This window comes from Eriocheir sinensis, chromosome 39 (assembly GCF_024679095.1).
Source record: "Eriocheir sinensis breed Jianghai 21 chromosome 39, ASM2467909v1, whole genome shotgun sequence".
Taxonomy (NCBI): domain Eukaryota; kingdom Metazoa; phylum Arthropoda; class Malacostraca; order Decapoda; family Varunidae; genus Eriocheir; species Eriocheir sinensis.
This window is the reverse complement of record NC_066547.1, coordinates 1,125,968-1,145,256: the sequence shown is the minus strand read 5'-3', so window position 1 is coordinate 1,145,256 and position 19,289 is coordinate 1,125,968. Positions and strand designations below refer to the sequence as shown.

General features: G+C 41.0%; 1 protein-coding gene across 7 annotated transcripts in view; it reads right to left on the bottom strand.

Annotated features, from left to right (window-relative positions):
- The window catches only part of LOC127008853 (histone-lysine N-methyltransferase EHMT2-like), a gene marked incomplete at its 3' end in the record, with an annotated part of 98,213 nt that overhangs the window by 54,533 nt on the left and 24,391 nt on the right, over window positions 1-19,289 (bottom strand). For 5 of the 7 annotated variants that reach the window (XM_050881234.1, XM_050881237.1, XM_050881236.1 and 2 more), the window contains 3 exon segments: window positions 1,442-1,537; window positions 2,721-5,685; window positions 8,031-8,127. In XM_050881234.1, coding sequence (XP_050737191.1) covers window positions 1,442-1,537; window positions 2,721-5,685; window positions 8,031-8,127 — 3,158 coding nt within the window. 7 annotated transcript variants of the gene reach the window in all.

Genomic DNA, 19,289 nt, shown 5'->3' with positions numbered 1-19,289 from the left:
CCACAGCCACTGCCATTGTCTGTTTATTTACATACAGCCGCGCCGTACCCACATACCTACAACCGTTTTCCATTCGTAAGGACAACCGACAACTCGCTCCCAGTTGGGTATACGGGGAACCACAGTTGCCCGTAGCCCCAGTGGTTGGATGAAAACAGCCAGTGTGACACCGCCTTTTAAGGCAGCGCGCATGACGGCGACAGCAGGTAGATGTGACCTATACATGTCATAGCAGCGCGAAAGTCGGGGCGAAAAGGTGCAAAAGTCGGGATGGTGAGAATTTAGGACCGAGCGAAACACGAGGATCGCGAAACTCGAGAGGGTTCTGTAGTCACGAAGTAAGTGTGTCTACTGTATTATTCTGAGCTGAGATGAATACAATGAGCATTGACAGTAGCAATAGAGTGATGATGTCATTTCACCATCTGTACTGCACTCTTTTACACCTACCACCCTTCCTTGCCTTCCCACAATCATCCTGCACCAACTTTTTCTACCCCTTCACTTGACCCTCCTGCTCCAATCCTGTTTCCCCACAGCCTGCTTATCTCTCATACTCTCGTCCATCCTGTCTTCATCCTTTCATTAAGCACCCTCACTACCATTGCCTGGACTTTCATCTCACAATCCCTTCAAAAACTTCCACCAATCCCAGTCAGCTTCGAGGAGTAGAAGTACCTGAGTAAAAAAGATGTTGTCGAATTTATTTAAGTGTAAAGAACAATTCATGTTATTGACATTCAATCATGAGAGGAAGAAAGAGAAAGTGTGACAAAAACAGTAATTTGCTCCCACCCTCGCAAGCCTGTTGACTGCAGTGCTTCCGTCCACCGAGTGTTCCTTTTGTGCTGGGAGCTCAAAAGCTAGCTACATTTCACACTCTCTAGCGTGACTATTACACCATGTATCATAGTTTAGAATTCACCATTGTGTTCAGTGAGTTAAGACACTTTATACAATATGCATAAAGAAAAAAAAATAGTAACTGTATTTTTATATTGTTTCAAGAACATTCTAAGAAAATTAAAAATAATACCCATTGTTTAAGGGTTAGGGAAATCTTTACAAAACCAGGCAAGAAAAATAGTTCAGACTAGGAAAAGTAGCAATCCCTGTGTGTGTATTCATGACATATTTAAAACAAGCCTTATAAATTATATGATTTTTTTTTTTATCCTAACCCAGACACATTTTTAAGCTTACCTCTGAAGAACTCCTTTCATGACAAGGGTTGAGTGGTATTAAAAATGCATACTCAAGCCACAAAGAAATATGAAGTAATGCCACCCACTGTTAGATTAATGGGACCAAAACAAGTATATACTAGGGTGAGTAGTGAAGCAGAACTATGTCAAGTAAGTCAATGTTCAACAAAAAGCTCTTGCAATGATTACCATAAAAATAAATGATACAAAGTAACAATTAAAAACAGAAGACATACAGATTTCACATTCCCTTGCTGTTGACAGCTCTGGGTCAAGTTCACAGGTGGAGACAGGATACTATAGCAAAGGTGTTCCCCTGGTGAGGCCGGAGTCTGAGGGCCAAGAATGATGAAAAAGTGATGATGAAAAACAACATTTCAATCGTCTTTGATCTATCACCTTGGGTCAGAGCATGCTGATTTTCCTGCACAAATATACTACATATGACTATTGTTACTTTTTTTTTCTTTTTTGCTACTCTTAACTGAATGTGGAAAATTGGAAAAAATGGAGGAATTTCTCAATTTCTTTACAAGATAAGTCATAGCAATACAACCTAAATAAAACAGTTTACATACCATGCAGCCACTGCCCATAGACTAAATAAAATCTACTACAAAGTTAGCATATATAATAAGTGAATGTAAAAAGAAAATGGCATGCACTAAAAAGCCCAACTTAATTTGAAGCTGCATCTAAAAGAAAACATTCAGCAAGCTGAACCACATTTAAAGTATAATAAAAATCTATTGTAAAACTACAACATGCAATATTTGGAGAGTTGCTGAACTTGAAATTACTTATGCAATAAGCCTTACAAAATTCATAGTTTAAAAAAATATGGTTCACAAATACTCATTAACTTGACAATACTGAGCTTTTCAACCAGAGATTATGATATGTATTGTTTTCTATTGTCCTTTGGTTATCAATGCATGATGTAAAGTAGATAATTCTTTCCTGAGGCACTTATACAGTATCATGCCACCATGGCAGTCATGGGTTAACAGCTTTCAGTATATACTATCCATTTTAGTTATACTTTATGGATTAAAGGCCCATAAGCAAACAGAAGTGCACTGAAAGAAAACCTGAGAACAAAATCCCAAGAATAAATTTCATTATCTATACACCATCCAGCATAGCACAGAAAATGCAGCATAATGAATAATATCAAGCAACAAAAACTTCCCAACTGTTTAAGAAGTAAAAAATGTAGGAATATATTTACTGTTCAATGATTTTCCTTTGTATTTCTAATAAGTGAACTGGGGATATTTTGACTGCAGAAAATTTTTCATTCAGTCTGCATACCAAAATAAAGATGAATGAGACACCCTGTAAACACTTTAATAATTATGACTCAAATAATGATGAATAAAATGGCAAAATGTATCAAGTAACACCAGAGGAAAAATTCACTTACCAAAACAAAACTAGCAGACAGACTCCCCCCCTCAAAAAAAAAAAAAAAAAAAAAAAAAAAAAAATGAAAACAATATCAAGGTTACTTACAACATTAGCTGACTGGCTGCCAATGGGTTTAGACTGTCCTTTGCCTGGTCCCTCTGGTGACTCGGGTGCAGCAAAAGAGAGGCCATGTGGAGAACTATGTCGACTCAACCTTTTGCTCTTCCTGACTCCCTCACCAGGCAAACGAGGTTCACTCATTGAGTCACTAGAGTCCGAGTTATGACCTTCTGGGGCAAGATCTTCAAATTTCTTCTTACTTATACTCTGGCGTCTCCTCCCCAGTGGTCTCAAGGTTTCATCCTGAATGCCCAAGGGTTCTTTGCTAGTTTGGCTTGCTAGTTCATTCTTGCAATCACTCTCAGTCATTTTCGTAACATGCAGCTTTTTGCTCATTGGCTGTGTTTGTGGGGAAGAATCAGGTTTGCTGCTAGGTAGATCTGAAAATCCTGTAATATTGTTTACGGATTTCCTGGCTGATGATGGAGCAGGTACTTCTCTTAGTGTCTCATCACTGCTCTTTTCAGGCACATGAACCTCAACTTCTGCTCCTGGGGAGAAGGCAGACTCAGAGACAGAGCAACTTACTTCAGGTGAACTAAGTACCTTTGGTGGCAATGTGGAATGTTCTTTTTCAGCAATCATCTTTTGAACGGTCACATGTGAAACATGACTAGGTGAACTGAAGACTGACAAACCTGGGGGAACTTTCTTTATTCTCATTCCTTTTCCTTGGCACTCTGTCTGAACCAATTTATCAGAATCTAATTTACCTGCCCCCTCCACCTCTCTAGGACTTTTTCCTTTGGATACATCTTCACAGAGCTCAGGTTTTACCGAGTTACTTTTAACTTCTTCCAAAGGATCACTGTGTTCAGCCTTAATATCACTAGGTGCAGGGGGAGGATCATACTTGACAACAGCACTAATCTTGGAGGCTGTACTTCCCTGAATGTTACAAATTTGTGTGCTTTTAGTTTCTTTGTTACTCATGTCAGTATTCTCTTTTCTGACTTCAGGCAATTCACTTTTTACAGTTTTGACAGAATCTTCACATGCTTCATCTAATTTCTCTTCTTTTTCAGCAATTTCTGTTTGCACAGTTTCCAGAGATTTGGAATTTTCCTCAACATCTGATGAATCTGTTAAAACTTTCTCAATGGAGCACTCTTTCATGCTGGTGTCATCTCCAGTAATATTTGCACCTTCAACATTATCCATTTCAACATCATTATCTCCTTCTCCTTCTCCTTCAGAAAGTCGATCTTCAATTCCATCTTGATCCTGATTGGAAAGTTGCTCTGATGGAACATCTTGTGAGGAAGAATCAACTGACTCCATGTCTATTTCCTCAGACACAACAGAGTCTGTTTCTTGTGATGTATCTAAGCCCTGTCTTCCATGTCCACCCTTGCCTTTACCTTTCTTTTTTCTTGTATTAAATGAGTAACTCAATCCCTTGAAATGTTTCTTTTTTTTCTTGCCCGTCTTGGTCCATAATGATTCGTCATCTTTCTTTGGTCGGGTAGGTGGAGGTTTGGCTGGAGGAGTAGGAGTATCTGGTTTCTTTATTATCTCTGCCATTGGCTTCAGTGTTCCTTTCTTGCAGGAGAGAGAAGAATCTGAACTACTTTCACGAGACAACAAAATCCGCTGAGATCGTTTTAATTCAGATTGTGGAGTTGATTCACCTCTCACAGGGGTGGTACTTCGTCTTGCCTGAGTAGCTGATTCTGTTTCCACACTTGCTTCTTTCTCAGGTTCAGTTTTTACTCTTGATCTTGTAGACATTGTGCCCACAGAGGAAGTACTCATACCGACAGGGTTTATACTCTCATCACTAGGTTTTGCTATCCTCCGACTTTTATTAGAAGCAAATGAAAGACTTTGTGGGTCTTCAGCCTTATCCCCTTCAGGTTTTTGCTTTCCTCTACATTTAAAGTCACTGTTTGGCTCATCTTTAAAAGGTACTTTATTCTTTCCCTTAATCTGCCCACCTGTACTTGCTGTCTCAACTTCAACAGATCCTTTCATAATTCTAGAGCGACTCTTCACTGAGCTTGGAGAGTCTGAGCATGTGGCATGACAATCTTCTTCAGAACTGGATTGTGTCTTGCCTCGTCCTCTGACGGGGATAACAGGAGATTCATTGTCAGAGTCATTTCCTTCTTCCTCATCAACCAGGGATCGGCCTCTCACCTTGGCCCGTTTCCTACCACGTGTATCAGGAGTAGTTTTTTCAAGGAGAGGCACTTCTTCTGTTTTAGATTCTACCACCTCTGGGGGCTCTGAAATGCCAGTCACCTCCTCACTAGGATCCTTCTCACTGCCAGATTTTCTCTCTTGTGTGCTTCTTCTAGTTCTTCCAGGTGTTACAGGGGAAGTAGGTAAGGGAACATTCTCCAGGGGTTCTTTCCTAATTTTTTTCAAGGCACTTGTTATAGGATTATGGAAAATAGAACTTACTGTAGCTATGGGACTTTGCTGGCTAGCTAAAATCTCTGGAGTCTTTTCTGGTGCATCTATCACTTCACTCTTTCGCTTCCTTGTCAGCCTTGGAGTTCGTGCAGATTTTTTAGGATCAAGAGAGACAGATCCCTCCTGTATGCTTCCAGAATTGAATTCTCGAGACATCATTTCCAGTAATTTGTTTTTTTGGTCTCCACTTTGTGGTGAAGTTTCCATAGTGTCTAATTTTTTCTGCAGTTCTGACAGACTATTTTCACTTTCTTCACTGCCAGGAACTTTTACTTCTGAATTATAGTTTTCAGATTTTGTTTCTCTGCTTTTCTCACTCCCATCGCTGCTGGAGTCAGAATCTTTGTCTGGTAAGCCATCTGTACGGGGGAGTTTCTTGCCTAATATGTGAGCTTCATCTTCTGACTGGGATGCTCCCTTAATCTCACTATCACTTTGGATTCCTCTGGAAACTGCCTCAAAAATATTTTGGGAGTATCTTTTGTGTGCTGTTCCTTTTTTCCTTGTGAGCAACAATTTTTTCTTACGATACCTGCAATGAGAAAGATTTTACAGAATGATTATATAACACTCCTTCCAGACTTTAAATAACTGAATGTAAGGAACAGACAAGTTTGGGAGAGACACTGTTGGGAGACTGGAAAGGATATAAACATCCATTAATCCATAAGTTTTCCTAGACTTCTGAAACTCTACAATGTTCAGTCACAGTCATGAGACAGTCTTTAAGGGGACCACCCATTTTTTATTTTTTTTTTATTATTATTATTTTTTTGGGGGGGGGGGGGGGGTTGAAAATTGGTGATGCAGGCATTTTTCTTTGGTCATTTTTTTTGGTTATTTTGCTTTGGTCCATTCAAAATCCCTTGATGTAACTGCAAAATGTTATGGCAAAATACTGCTTGTAAGTTGATCTATTTTCATGATATTTAAAAATTTTGCAGTCAGGTTGGATGGCTGTGGGCAGGTGAGGAAACATGGTCCACTGCCTGTCAAAAAAAACAAATCTTAAAAAAAACAATTTTGGGGGTAAAACTTCACCCAGTCATTCAAAGCAATGCTAAATGGCAATTCCTCCTCAATTCCTCAGGGCATATTCCTCCTACTCATCCCCCCCCCCCCCTCTGAGGCTCTGACTCCACTATGCCAGTAATTAAAATTCTTAAAAATTATGTTTTCTATGCTCTCTCTGACCTCAATCCTCAGAAGGCTTAAGGACCTGATGAAGTGCCTCCTATTGTCATTAAAAAGTGCTTCCATGCTGACACCCTTGTATGGTTAAATTCTTTCGTCTCTGCCTTTCAACTTCTACCTTTCCTTCCTGCTGGAAGTATTATGCCTAGATACAGCCAGTGCCTAGGAAGGGTGACAATTACAATCAGCCAAACTACCATCCTATAGCTTTACTTTCCTGTCTAAAGTCTTTGAATCAATCCTTAACCTGAAAATTCTTAGACATCTATCATCTTCTTCTATCTGATCACCAGTATGGGTTCTACAAAGGGCATTCTACTGAGGATCTTCTTGCCTTCCTAACTGAATCCTGGTCATCTCAGCCATTTTGGTGAAACTTTTTGTTGCCTTAGACATCTCAAAAGCTTTTGACAGTCTGGCACAAATCTCTCCTTTCCTCAATAATACTAGATTAAACAATGAGTCGACATTTCAAATATCCTGCCATAGATAGAGCAGCTGTTTGTTTGCATGGCATCCCCAAGCCTCCTAGGTGCCTTACACCAGCTCACCCCCCTTGCGATATTATCGTCAACTCATTGAAAAACGATAATATTGCAGGTCCTTTGCTATACTGCTCACATTTATTCGAAGAAGTCGTTTATGTAATGAAGGTTTTATTGTATAACATGATAAAAATAACTTCATTATGCCTAAATATATACAAATCATTAGATGGACATGTCTTATATATATTCTTACATTGCTATGACAATCAATGTCAAATTCTCTTGGCATGTTGGTATTAAAAAATAGCCAAGTCACCACTCTGCCCAGGGAAGTTGGGAAATTTAAAACTCTGGAGGTAACAGGCATCAAAATGCCCAGCTGCAAACAGGACAATTGCTGCCAGAGAGGACATAAAAACCATCCTTCTTAAGAATTTCAACGAGAAGTGTAGTAGAGTCAGAGGGGAGGATAAGTGGAATTTTGAGAGAAAGTTTAAGTGAAAAGTTCAGCTTTAGAATCAGATGTGACGGCTGCGGTGCCGTCCAGGCTAAGGAGAGGTGGGAAAGATGAAGTAAACCTGTCAGATATTTTCCGGCTAGCTGCCAGAAGGCTCTAGAAGAATCTAAGAAACCAAGGCTAAAACTTTCTATGTATGAAAGAATTTTACGCGAGTCGAAGAATGCACGATTCCAGGCAGAAATGTAAAGATTATGATTAGCAGGAGTATGAGGGCTCAGGTATCTTTTGTGTATTTTTGACCAAAATGTAACCACAGGATTGTGGTATTCTGATAGTTCACTGCACTAATTTAACATTATTATTGAAAATGTTTTGGAAATTATTGTTGGTGAAATCCTCCTGTACCTGGAGAATGGTTTAAAACAATTAAATATAATTCTGTATGCTGAAATTATTTTTTATACCTGCAAATCTTTGTCAGAAAAGTTTTCATGGGTAGGTGACTGCCTGTATTGAAGATAGGTACTCACCCAACATCTCACAAATATTAATGAGATAAGCTCCTATGGCTATCAGATGTGACATTAGAGTAGTAGAAACCTTGATCTCTAAAATAACTCGTGTGTGGAGAGGAAAATGTGTTTAATATAAGAGGGCATCCTGATCATAGCAACTCCTCACTCTGATTGAAAGGAACTGCTTACTTTAACAAAAAATGATAACTGACCACCTTACCTGCCTTTGTTTTTTTGTTTTTTCCCTTTTGGCAGTTGCTGAGTTCTGGTCTCTGATTCTACAGGTATATTCTTGCCTGCTATCCTTCCCTGAACTCCTGAAGATGAAAAAATTAACAAATATAAGTTTTAAATAATATCATATTTCAGAAATGGCTCATATTTCAGTGGTTTGTACATATCAATCCTTAAAAAATACAGCTGTGATGTTTTGCAAAGCATAAGTCTCATAATATTCGAAGCATTTAACCTGAATTCTCAAATTATTCAAAAGTCACCTTCATAGTCGAAACCTCCCTGTACTCAGTATATATTAGTAATAAACTTAAATCAGCTCTTATAAGTTTCATTCACAGCCATGTCTGTAAAATAACTAGATTATGCTTGCATTCAACTATTTTTAGCAACAAAATCACTTTTTTGATATAATAAATGTATAAAAGAAAAATGTTGGTCACGCCCACTTGCTCAAAAGTTTCACATTATAGATGCACTTACAAAGTCATGTTACATTCAAAAAGTTTTGTTACACTAATGATAATTTTGTTTATACAGGAAGATGACACTGGGAGGTTTTACTATAATGAAAGCAAATTTGTTAAGTTTTCAGAGTAATCATTATGAAAACTTAATGAACTTAACCATTTTCATCATATGGTGTGGTCCAATTAACACTAAGAAAATGACTAGGACTGTAGCACATGAAAGGCAAAATCCTGTTTTGTTGGATATACTATGTTTTATATACCTTATACAGCTATGCAGCCTAGCCAGAGAACACGTCATGAATTCCAGATTGAAAATCAAGGGAACTCTTGTAAAAATAAGGATTATTAAGAAGCAAGCAAATACTATAGTGACTGGAAGCATCATGGTTAGCTAATTAGTAAGCTAATTCACTGAATTCTTGTTTGGTTAAAAGCTGATTAAACATCTCATATTTAACAACTTCAGGTATTTGTATATGAAGAAAACCAGACAAGTTCTATTATCATGCTTTACTCCAATTAGTGCAGACTGATCACGTCAACAATAAAAAAGACATTTAACATCCATATAGTGAGCTAAATCATTTAATCTTTACTGAAACCACTTATGTATTAAAGATTCTCTTACTTGAGTTTACAAACCAATCAAAACACACCATCAAATTAAATAAAAAAGGAAATATTCATCATTAGTGTCAAGCATGACTTTCAAACTTGTATCCTATGTGCCACAAAGGATTTATGTTTAACCAAAAATTCATTAAAACTAATTCTTTTAATGTTATCATAACAAGCTATTTGCTATATATACAAAACTATACAGGATCATATAATCTGTGCTGTAATCTTAAACAACAACAAATCCTTTTCCTTTTTATATTAAACTTACACTAACATTTAGTGGACTGAGCAAGTTAATGAAACATAAAATGTATCAGCATCATCAGAAAACATGTGATACTGTGGTCAGACAGAAGTAAACGGTAGGGTAAAGTGATGTATGGAAGAATGCTACAGTACTAGGAAGAAGAGAGCTGTAAACTAAAAATGAGGTGTTCAAAGCAAATGGAGTGGATTGTTTAAATGAGGAAAATATTGCTATTTAATGTGTAGTGATTTTGCAGGTTGCATGTGGTCTTGACTGCTGTATGGAAATCTGGTATCATTCCTCCTGACTGGAAGTTGGGACTGGTCATCCATATTTGGAAAGGGACAAGGGAGTACCAGGATTACAACTAAAGTTGGTTCACCCGAATCTGAGGTGTGCATTATCGAGCAGTGGCAACCTACCTGCTGTCACATGGTGTGTCTGACTGTGTGCATAAAATATGATGGCCTACACATAGGACACAGTCATCACTATCAATAATATGCAGACTAACAAATAAAAATTGCTCAAAGCTCCTCATCTACGCTCCTTAGAAAGGTTGCCATATGTTACCATTAAGAAACTTATCCCAACAAATGATTCTCCCAAATTTGACGCATTTTCACCAAAAACTTAATTTTTAATCAATTTTTTAAAGTTTATGAAATTATGACGCATATTACGTCATCGTGCGCCAGGACCTTTTACCCTTGATGACGCAAAATGCATCATCGTGCGTGAGAGGGTTAAAATCAGCGATCCTGTAAATTAACAAAACAGTTGTTTGCGACAGTACTAATAATTTTTAACTCAAAATTGACTATAATTGACAGTATTTGTTAGTGTTGCCTGCATATTACTGATGTTGACAACTGTTTCCTATGCATAAGCTATCATACATTTTCCAAGAAATCAGACACATCGTGGGACAGCACGTTTCCAGTGCTTGATAATGCACACCTCAGACTCGGGTGAACTGACTATACCATGGTATTATGCTGCTCAGTGTGCCAGGCAAGGTGCTGGCCCATCTACTGCTGATGTGGATTCACACCCAGTTGCTGAAGCTACAGAGACCCGAGTAGTCCAGGTTCATGCCTATTAAGGCAACATTTCCCCATATCTTAGCACTTTGCATATTGTTGAGTACCGACATGAGGTTCAACAGGTATGCTTGCAGCCTATGTTGATCTCAAGACAGCATTTGATCCAGTGCATTGTGTGGCACTCTGGGACCTCCTGCAACTCCATGGGATTCCTGCAAGGACCATTGGTCTACTGACAGTCCTGTACTCCAGAACAGAGAGTGCTGTGAAGTGTGGGGAGATGAGTTCAGCTTCTCTCCCGTTAAAGCAGGAGTGAGAAAGGCCTGTGTCCCTGCCCCATCTCTTTTCAACACTGGTATGGACTTGGTACTAGGCAGAGTTGTGAATCAATCATTGTGGAGAATCTGTTGGCAATACCAGGGTCATTGACCTTAGAACATAAGGAGTCAGCAGGAGGCAAGTAGACCTATGCAAGGCATCTCCCGTGAAGCTAACCCCACCCAACATCACTGTTCATGAATTTATCTAATCTTTTTTTAAATGTCACAACCTGACTGCCAAGCCTGTTCCATTCATCCACCACTCTGTTGATAAACCAATTCTTGCCAATGTCCTTACTGAATCTGAATTTATCCAATGTAAACCCATTCCTACGTGTCCTACCTGGCTCTCTTACCACCTTATTAATATCACCCTTATTAAAGCCCTTCATCCATTTGTAAACCTCGATCATGCATTCTTCACATGGCTCCCTGCTGGTTGTTAGAGGAAGGTGTGCAGGTCTGACACAAGTGTGCTCAGTTTCAGTGGATGACCCATTTGACTGTGAAACAGAAATACAAAAAAGTGTGTGTGCTAGCATTTGAAAAGCGCGGCGAAAACAGGGCCAATAATGGTGTCGAAATCTTAGGTTGTCGGGACTCTCTTTATCAAGGGACTCTAGTGCCCACGAGGCACCAGGTGCCACCTTGCACTGACAAATAACCAAAACTGAGTCCTTGTGAGCCTGAATTCAATATCAACCAAGCCCGTAATTTTGGCAGATTTTTCTGGGGGGGCTAGAGGACATCATATGTTCCTTAGTTGGGGGGTGGCAAGTAAAGCAAACATGCACAGGTGGGTAAATTTTTTGAAAAAAACACATTTGGGGGCATTTTTCAGCTGATACAGAAAACATTGAAGGGACTAAGGCCCCCCTAGCCACCAAGAAATTACGGCCTTGCCAACATATTCTAACTGTAACACGGGCGCATCACGGGGGTGCACACAGTGTCTCGTGGGTGCATCGAGTTATGAGGCGCACGTGTCACAAAACAAACATCTGGTAAACAGAGGCAGTGGCTGAGTGGATAGAATGATGATGCCACATCCAGAACGGCACGTGTTTCGTGTCAAGAGGGGTACATCCGGTGCCTCGTGGGTGCATCAAGCTATGAGCTATACGTGTCACAAAACAAACATCTGGTAAAGAAGAGGTTAAATAAGCAAAGGAGGCAGTGGCAGAGTGGACAGCATGACAGTGCCGTGTCCAGAAAGACGCAGGTTCCCACCCAGAACGACGCAGGTTCGTGCCCCACCTGGTGCCACAAGCTGAGATTTTTCAATCACCGCCGAGTGGCCAAAGACTACCCACATGCTCTCCAGAAGACCACATATCAACCCGGACTCCACATTCTAGGATCAAAGATGAGCTCCAGGGGGCAGCATGAGCCAGGTCAAGATGGCACCACTGTAAACACTTGCCTGCACCACAATGGGCTGGGGCCAACCATCAGGCCCTATCGAGAAAGCCTACCGGTGCCATAGGCATAAACGTAAAAAAATAAATAAACAAACAAATAAAAAATTGGAATCCATTAACAGATTAATTCATTTTACATTGATTCCTATGGGTAAAATAGCTTTGGTTTACGAACATTTCAGGTGACGAACAGCCTTTGGAACGAATTAAGTTCATGAACCGAGGTTCCACTGTATTATTGGTCTACAGTACCCGTCAGTTGAAATGTCGCACCTGGTCCTGTGACACTTCCTGTGGCGGGGTTTGGTATGAAGTGTAAATCAGAGGGAGAAAACTCGCCTGGTAAAAAATGACCACATGGCAACCTTCCTCACACTCTCCTCAATCTAACAAGCAGGGAAAACAATGACTTAGTGCTGCATTAGCTTTTACCAGAGAAGTCAGCGTTGCTCTTCGCATCCTGTTGGGACCCGTAGATTTTCTTGCATACTTTCTTCAGGTTGCTGTCAGTTACTTTAAACGTCGCTTCATTTGTCCACAACACCTTTCACCACTTCTCCAAGGTCCAATCTCCATATTTTGCGGCAAAACAAAGCCGTTTCTCCGTTTGTTGAGTCATAATGAGGGGTTTCTTATAAGCTGTGACTTTTGTAACCCAGGTTATCGTGGAGGTGGTGTTGGATGGTGAAAACAGAGGCATTATCAAGAATCATAGAGTTGTTTTCCTTAATTTGCTTTGCTGTTAAGGTAGGATTGACTTCCACTTGCCTCTTTATAATACAGAGGGTTTGGGGAGAGACCACAGAGTGAGGTCCTCACCATGGCAGTGGACCGGCATTTCCTGGCTGCCAGATGTCTTGAATTTAGGCACCATACGCTGAACAGATTGACGATTGAAGCCAGTTTGCTGGACAATTTCTTGGGTTTTTAGGCCTAATCTGTGACATTATCACTATAGTGGGAGGCTTCGGCATAATGCACACTGAATAATGTGGCAGAATATTGCAGCATGCAAGAAAATCAATGGGTCTCAACAGGATGGGAAGTGCAACACTGCCTCCTCTGGTAATAGCTAATGCAGCACTACGTCATTGTTTTCCCTGTTTGGTAGATTGAGAAGAGCATGAGGAAGGTTGCCATGTGGTCATTTTCTCCCAGGCGAGTTTTCTCCCTCTGATTTACACTTCATACCAAATCCCACCACAAGAAGTGTCACGGGGCCAAGTGCGACACTTCAACTGACGGGTACTGTAGTCATAAGTGAAATTCGGTTGTAAGTCGCATACATCATAACTCGAGGACTACCTGTAAATGGATGGTTTATGAGATTAACGTGAGAATGGGGGATAGTAGTGCAAAACTGTATGAATGGTATGTAGCAGGCTATCAGCCACGAGTGGCAAGTTTGTTAGCAGATGACATTGTCCGGTTGGCCAAAAGTGAGTGAGTTATGGATAGAGGTGGATAAGTTGAATAGCTGTAGAAGACAATTTTAGAGTGAATGTTGGAAAGAGTATTGTTTCAAGAGACAACAGATGACAGTGACTGATTTTGCAATGCCCTGTGGAGTGTGCTGGCCAAGTGTAAATAGGTGTGGGGTAAGTTTCTTTGAGGGGGAAGACTGAGGGAGTGGAAAAATGTGAATATCTGGAAACAGTTCTATCTAAGTAGGCATGTTTGGAGGGAGAAGAGGAGAAGACAGACCAGCAGGCCAATTGTGTTATGAGGGCCAGAGCTGCAAATAGGGAGGTAAAAAAAGGATTAAGAAACAGCTGAGTTCTGGCTGTCCTATGTCTCTGGATTGTTGGCATGGAATAAGTTTCAACTGGCATGGATTTGTGCAGTAGAAATGATTTACTTGAGGAAGGCCTGTAGTTGAACAAAATGGGGATGATAAGAGTAATGAATAAGTGTACAGGAAATGTGTGAATGTAAAAGAATGGGGTGGAAAATGGTGGAATAGGCAGTGAAGTTCAAGAGATGGTTTGGACATGTTTAGAGAATGCAGAATGTTGATTTTATTGAGAAGGTTTATGTGAGTTAAATAGAAGGGTCAGGATAGTAACACTACTATTAACCCCTTCACTACGGCTGGGCAAAAACGGCGCCCTGCCCCGTATCCGTGCCAAATTTCAAACGTCGCTTCTAATCATAACAAGTTTTCAGCCATAAACTCAACATAGTCATCAAGTATTATATATAAAAACATGCAAAATTAAATGGTGCACATAAAGAAACAAATTATTTGATAATTTTGAGATGTATGCATATATATACAGAGAAATTTGCGAGATTAGCATCTTTCTCTCTCTCTCTCTCTCTCTCTCACACACACACACACACACACATAGATTAGATGGTTAGAAAGGAAGGGAAAGGTCGAGGAACAGCAAGCTGAAACTTGTTGAAGAGGCACCTCCCTCCCCCCTTTCTCTCTCTCTCTCTCTCTCTCTCTCTCTCTCTCTCTCTCTCTCTCACACACACACACACACACACACACACATGAAGGGATACAAAGGGAGAGGGAGAGAGAGAGAGAGAGGGGGGGGGAGGGAGGAGAGAGCACATCTCTCTCTCACACACACACACACACACCCTGGAGGGAGGAGGTATAAGGAAGGAAGGAAGGAAGGAAGGAAGGAAGGGAGGAAGAAGAATGAAAGAAAACAGAGACAGCGGGATGGATGTAAAGGAGAGGCAGGGAGGGGAGGCCGCGTCCTTGACCCGAGGGGGTGGTGAGATAAGCACTCACTACCCAGCCACTTGGCAACTCAAAGGAAGACGAACTCCACAACTCCACACATAAATCATTTCTTTCTCATTATTTTTGTTATTTTCTTTTAGAATTGATCGTTACTGTCAAGTGCAAATGCGCGCAAGACACACTTACGTTATTATGCTATAATAACATTGAAAGTCAAAATAAGACACCGTATCATATACAGAGTCTCTAGGTAGAGTCAGAACAGAATACGGAATCATTCAGCAACAACTAAAACAAAATGTAATTATGACGCCGTATATGCCGCTGGCGCTTCATGACGCCGACGTTGGCATCACTGTATGGAAAGGGTTAAGGGGGATTGACAGGACTGAGTAATAACTGAAGGAGAGGTGGGCAGGGATATGTATAAATTGGGAAAAGAAAGTGCATGAACATTGAGTTCCCAAAGAAATAAGGTACCAAAGATAGACAGATAGATGGTTCCGACATTTTGGATTATGCCGATAATAGTAACAGCTAGTTTGTTGGGCAGTATGGACATCTAAAATAGTGGAGAAGTTACCTGCCTCATGCCACAAACCATATCTGTATATCTAAAAATTATTTCCACAAAATTATCTTTCTCAGTCAAGGAGACTTTATCAACACCATGTAGAATCCCAATTGATTATCAAATGAATATGGAACAAAACATAACTAGAAGGTTCTCAACATCAATATGTTTAGAACCACGCCATGTAGGCTTACTAGCATTCAAAGCAGGCAAAACACAGGAGTAGGAACACTCAGTTTTTACCTCTCAAATTCAAACTTAAATCCATATTACATTTCAGTTAGAGAACGAAGAAGCTGAATACAAGCAATTTGTCCACCAAGGATGACAGTGTTTCACAAGACAACTGGTATACAGGAGCATCCAAACCAGTGACTTGAGAACATGCATCTTGATTAAAAAAAAAAGTGACAAAAAACAGCTGCTGAAATGCTGTTCAACATTATAAAACAGTACAAATAGCAACATCCATGCAGAGGTGCATCATATTTGATATTTTGATTTACATTAGTGAAGTGAAACAAAAGACCAGGTAGTATATAAATCAACATCTCACTAGAATACTCCAACTAAAAACCAATGTTCAAATGGTGGACGAACATTTGCATTGCTACAAGTGTACTCTCTCATCAGAAATAAGTCTGCATACAATTTAAATTTTATATATATACAGTGGTACCTCCCAATTCGAACACATTTATCAAACAAATTTTGTCCTCCAATTCAAATGTGCGTAGCAATTCAAACACAATCAAACGGCTGCAGACGAAGCCACCCGTGTAGCCAGGTCGGTGAATGTGACCAAAGTGCTTATCTCCCCCTCCTTGTATCCCAATCCCACCCATCTGTGTGTGTGTGTGTGTATGTATTTGTGTGTGTGTGTGTGTGTGTGTGTGTGAGAGAGAGAGAGAGAGAGAGAGAGAGAGAGAGAGAGAGATAGACTGCTCTCTCTCTCTCTCTCTCTTTCACACACACACACAAGTCCCATCTCCAGTAGGAAGGCCTTTCAACATTTTACTCTGTGAAATCTGTGCGTAGCGCCGGTGAATTAATGGGATATTTTCCATGATCTTACGTCTGTGTCTTTCCCTTCCCTCTCCTCCATTTCCCCCCACAAAATGCATTTACATGTGTTGGCAATATTTAGTTGACAATATATATCTGGTTGACAATATTTGAGTGATCTGGCCACAGGGCACAACATAAACCCATAAAAATGTTAAAAAAATATGAGGATTTTGGGGCCTGGAACGGATTATTTTTTTCTACATTAATTTCAATAGGATAAATTGCTTTCTGATTCGAACATTCTCAATTCGAACAGCCCAAATGAATCAATTAAATTTGAATGACGAGGTGCCACTGTGTATATGTATATATATATATATATATATATATATATATATATATATATATATATATATATATATATATATATATATATACAGTCACCCCATGCTCGGTCTCACCATCATCGGTTTCGTATTCATGAGTCAACTAATTGACCCTCCCCGCTTATACGCTGCCCCAGTTTCAGATACGTGGGATGCAGTGACGCTAAATAGGAAGGCAGAGAGGAGGGAGGGAGGCAGAGAGGAGGGGGGAAGGGAGAGAGGAGGGAGGAAGGCAGAGAGGAGGGAGGGAGGCAGAGAGGAGGGGGGAAGGGAGAGAGGAGGGAGGTGGGGCAATGGACGTTAGGTTGCTCCTGAGTGACGTCACGGTTAGACTGTGACGTCATGCTTTCCTATTGGCCAGCAGCTCACTCAGGGACGACTGCTATTGGTCGAGATTTTCTCATAGCAACATTATCCTAAAAAAAAAAAATTCACGCGCTGCCACACTGCAGTGTTGCCAGATTGGGCTACTTATCGCAAATTGGGCTACTTTTGGGTGAGTGTTGATTACATATTGTTGTCTAACAAGGTCTTGTCTCATTTCAGTCATTAAAAAGAACGAAAAAAACATGTTTTATATGACGTGTCAGAGGTGACTTCCCCAAATGCATATTTTCCCATAGGGTTATAGTCCCGCCGTTCGCGGTTTCGCATCGCGCCAAGTCCGAACGAAATACCATGACGGCGGATGACTGTATATATATATATATATATATATATATATATATATATATATATATATATATATATATATATATATATATATATATATATATAGTCCCTCAAATAGTATGGTTTCCAATAGTACAGTTTCGGTTTTATACGGATTATCATGGAAGAACTTTTTAGGACTTTTAAATTTCCTGCTCGTCGCACCGTAGCCATGGCATGAGTGGCAACACTGTTTTACCAAAGCACCTGCTGAAAGCACCCCAAAGCATTCAAGAAAGGTGTTCACCTTGCAGAAGAATTCAGATTTAGGAGAAGTTACATTTTGGGATGAGTTACGTTGCGGTAGGGAAAGCATACCACGTGAATGAGAGCAGTGTTCGCTTTATCTATCATAGTGTAAAATAAATTCTTGCTGCAGTAACTGCCAGTGCTCCAAGAGTGCTGCAAGAGTAAAGATAAAGGCAGTCTTTTTACTGAGCCTCATCGTTGCCATGGTAACGGCGTCTCACTCGCAGCAAAATGGGGTACACTGATCTTCCTGATGCAATGAAAGCACTTAAGTGTTTGTTTGGGCCGCCATATTTGCTGATGACGTCATCACAGCACAGAGGCGTTCCACCTTTCAAAGCCAGGAGCAGAGCGGACGTGCCGAGTTCTCAACTCGTGCTGCTGCGTCACGCGTTTGGGAGCACTCGTGGCGTACTGAGAGTCCCAATTCCCTCTCTCAAATGCAGCCCAGGAGTGTTTCTAGGGGGGGCACTAATTTTATACGGAGTTTCGAATAGTACGGGGGTCCTGGGTCCCTAACCCCCATACTATTTGAGGGACGACTATATATATATATATATATATATATATATATAGATATATATATATATATATATATATATATATATATATATATATATATATATATATATATATATATATATATATATATATATATATACAGTAGAGCCCCACTTAGCGCGAGATCAATTAGCGCGAACCGCAATTAGCGCGAGCCACCATCTACCAAGAAAAAAATTAATTAGCGCGAGCAGCCACCACGACTGAATTTTGAAAATTGCGCCAAGCCGCCATGATGCGCGATACAAGCCGCCATGATGCGCGGCACAAGCCGCCATGATGCGTGGCACAAGCCGCCATGATGTGCGGCAGAAGCCACTATGATACGCAGCACAAGCCGCCATGGTGCGCGGCACAAGCCGCCATGATGCGCGGCACAAGCCCACATGATGCGCGGCACAAGCCGCCATGATGCACAGCACAAGCCGCCATGATGCACAGCACAAGTCGCCATGATGCACGGCACAAGCCGGCATGATGCGCGGATCAAGTCGCCATGATGCGCGGCACAAGCCGCCATCATGCGCGGCACAAGCCGCCATGATGCACGGCACAAGCCGCCATGATGCACGGCACAAGTCGCCATGATGCGCGGCACAAGCCGCCATGATGCATAGCACAAGCCGCCATGATACGCAGCACAAGCCGCCATGATGCGCGGCACAAGCCGCCATGATGCGCGGCACAAGCCGCCATGATGAGCGGCACAAGCCACCATGATGCGTGGCACAAGCCGCCATGATGCGCGGCACAAGCCGCCATGATGCGCGGCACAAGTCGCCATGATGCGTGGCACAAGCCGCCATGATGCTCAGCACAAGCCGCCATGATGCGCGGCACAAGCCGCCATGATGCGTGGCACAAGCCGCCATGATGCGTGGCACAAGTCGCCATGATGCGCGGCACAAGCTGCCATGATGCGCA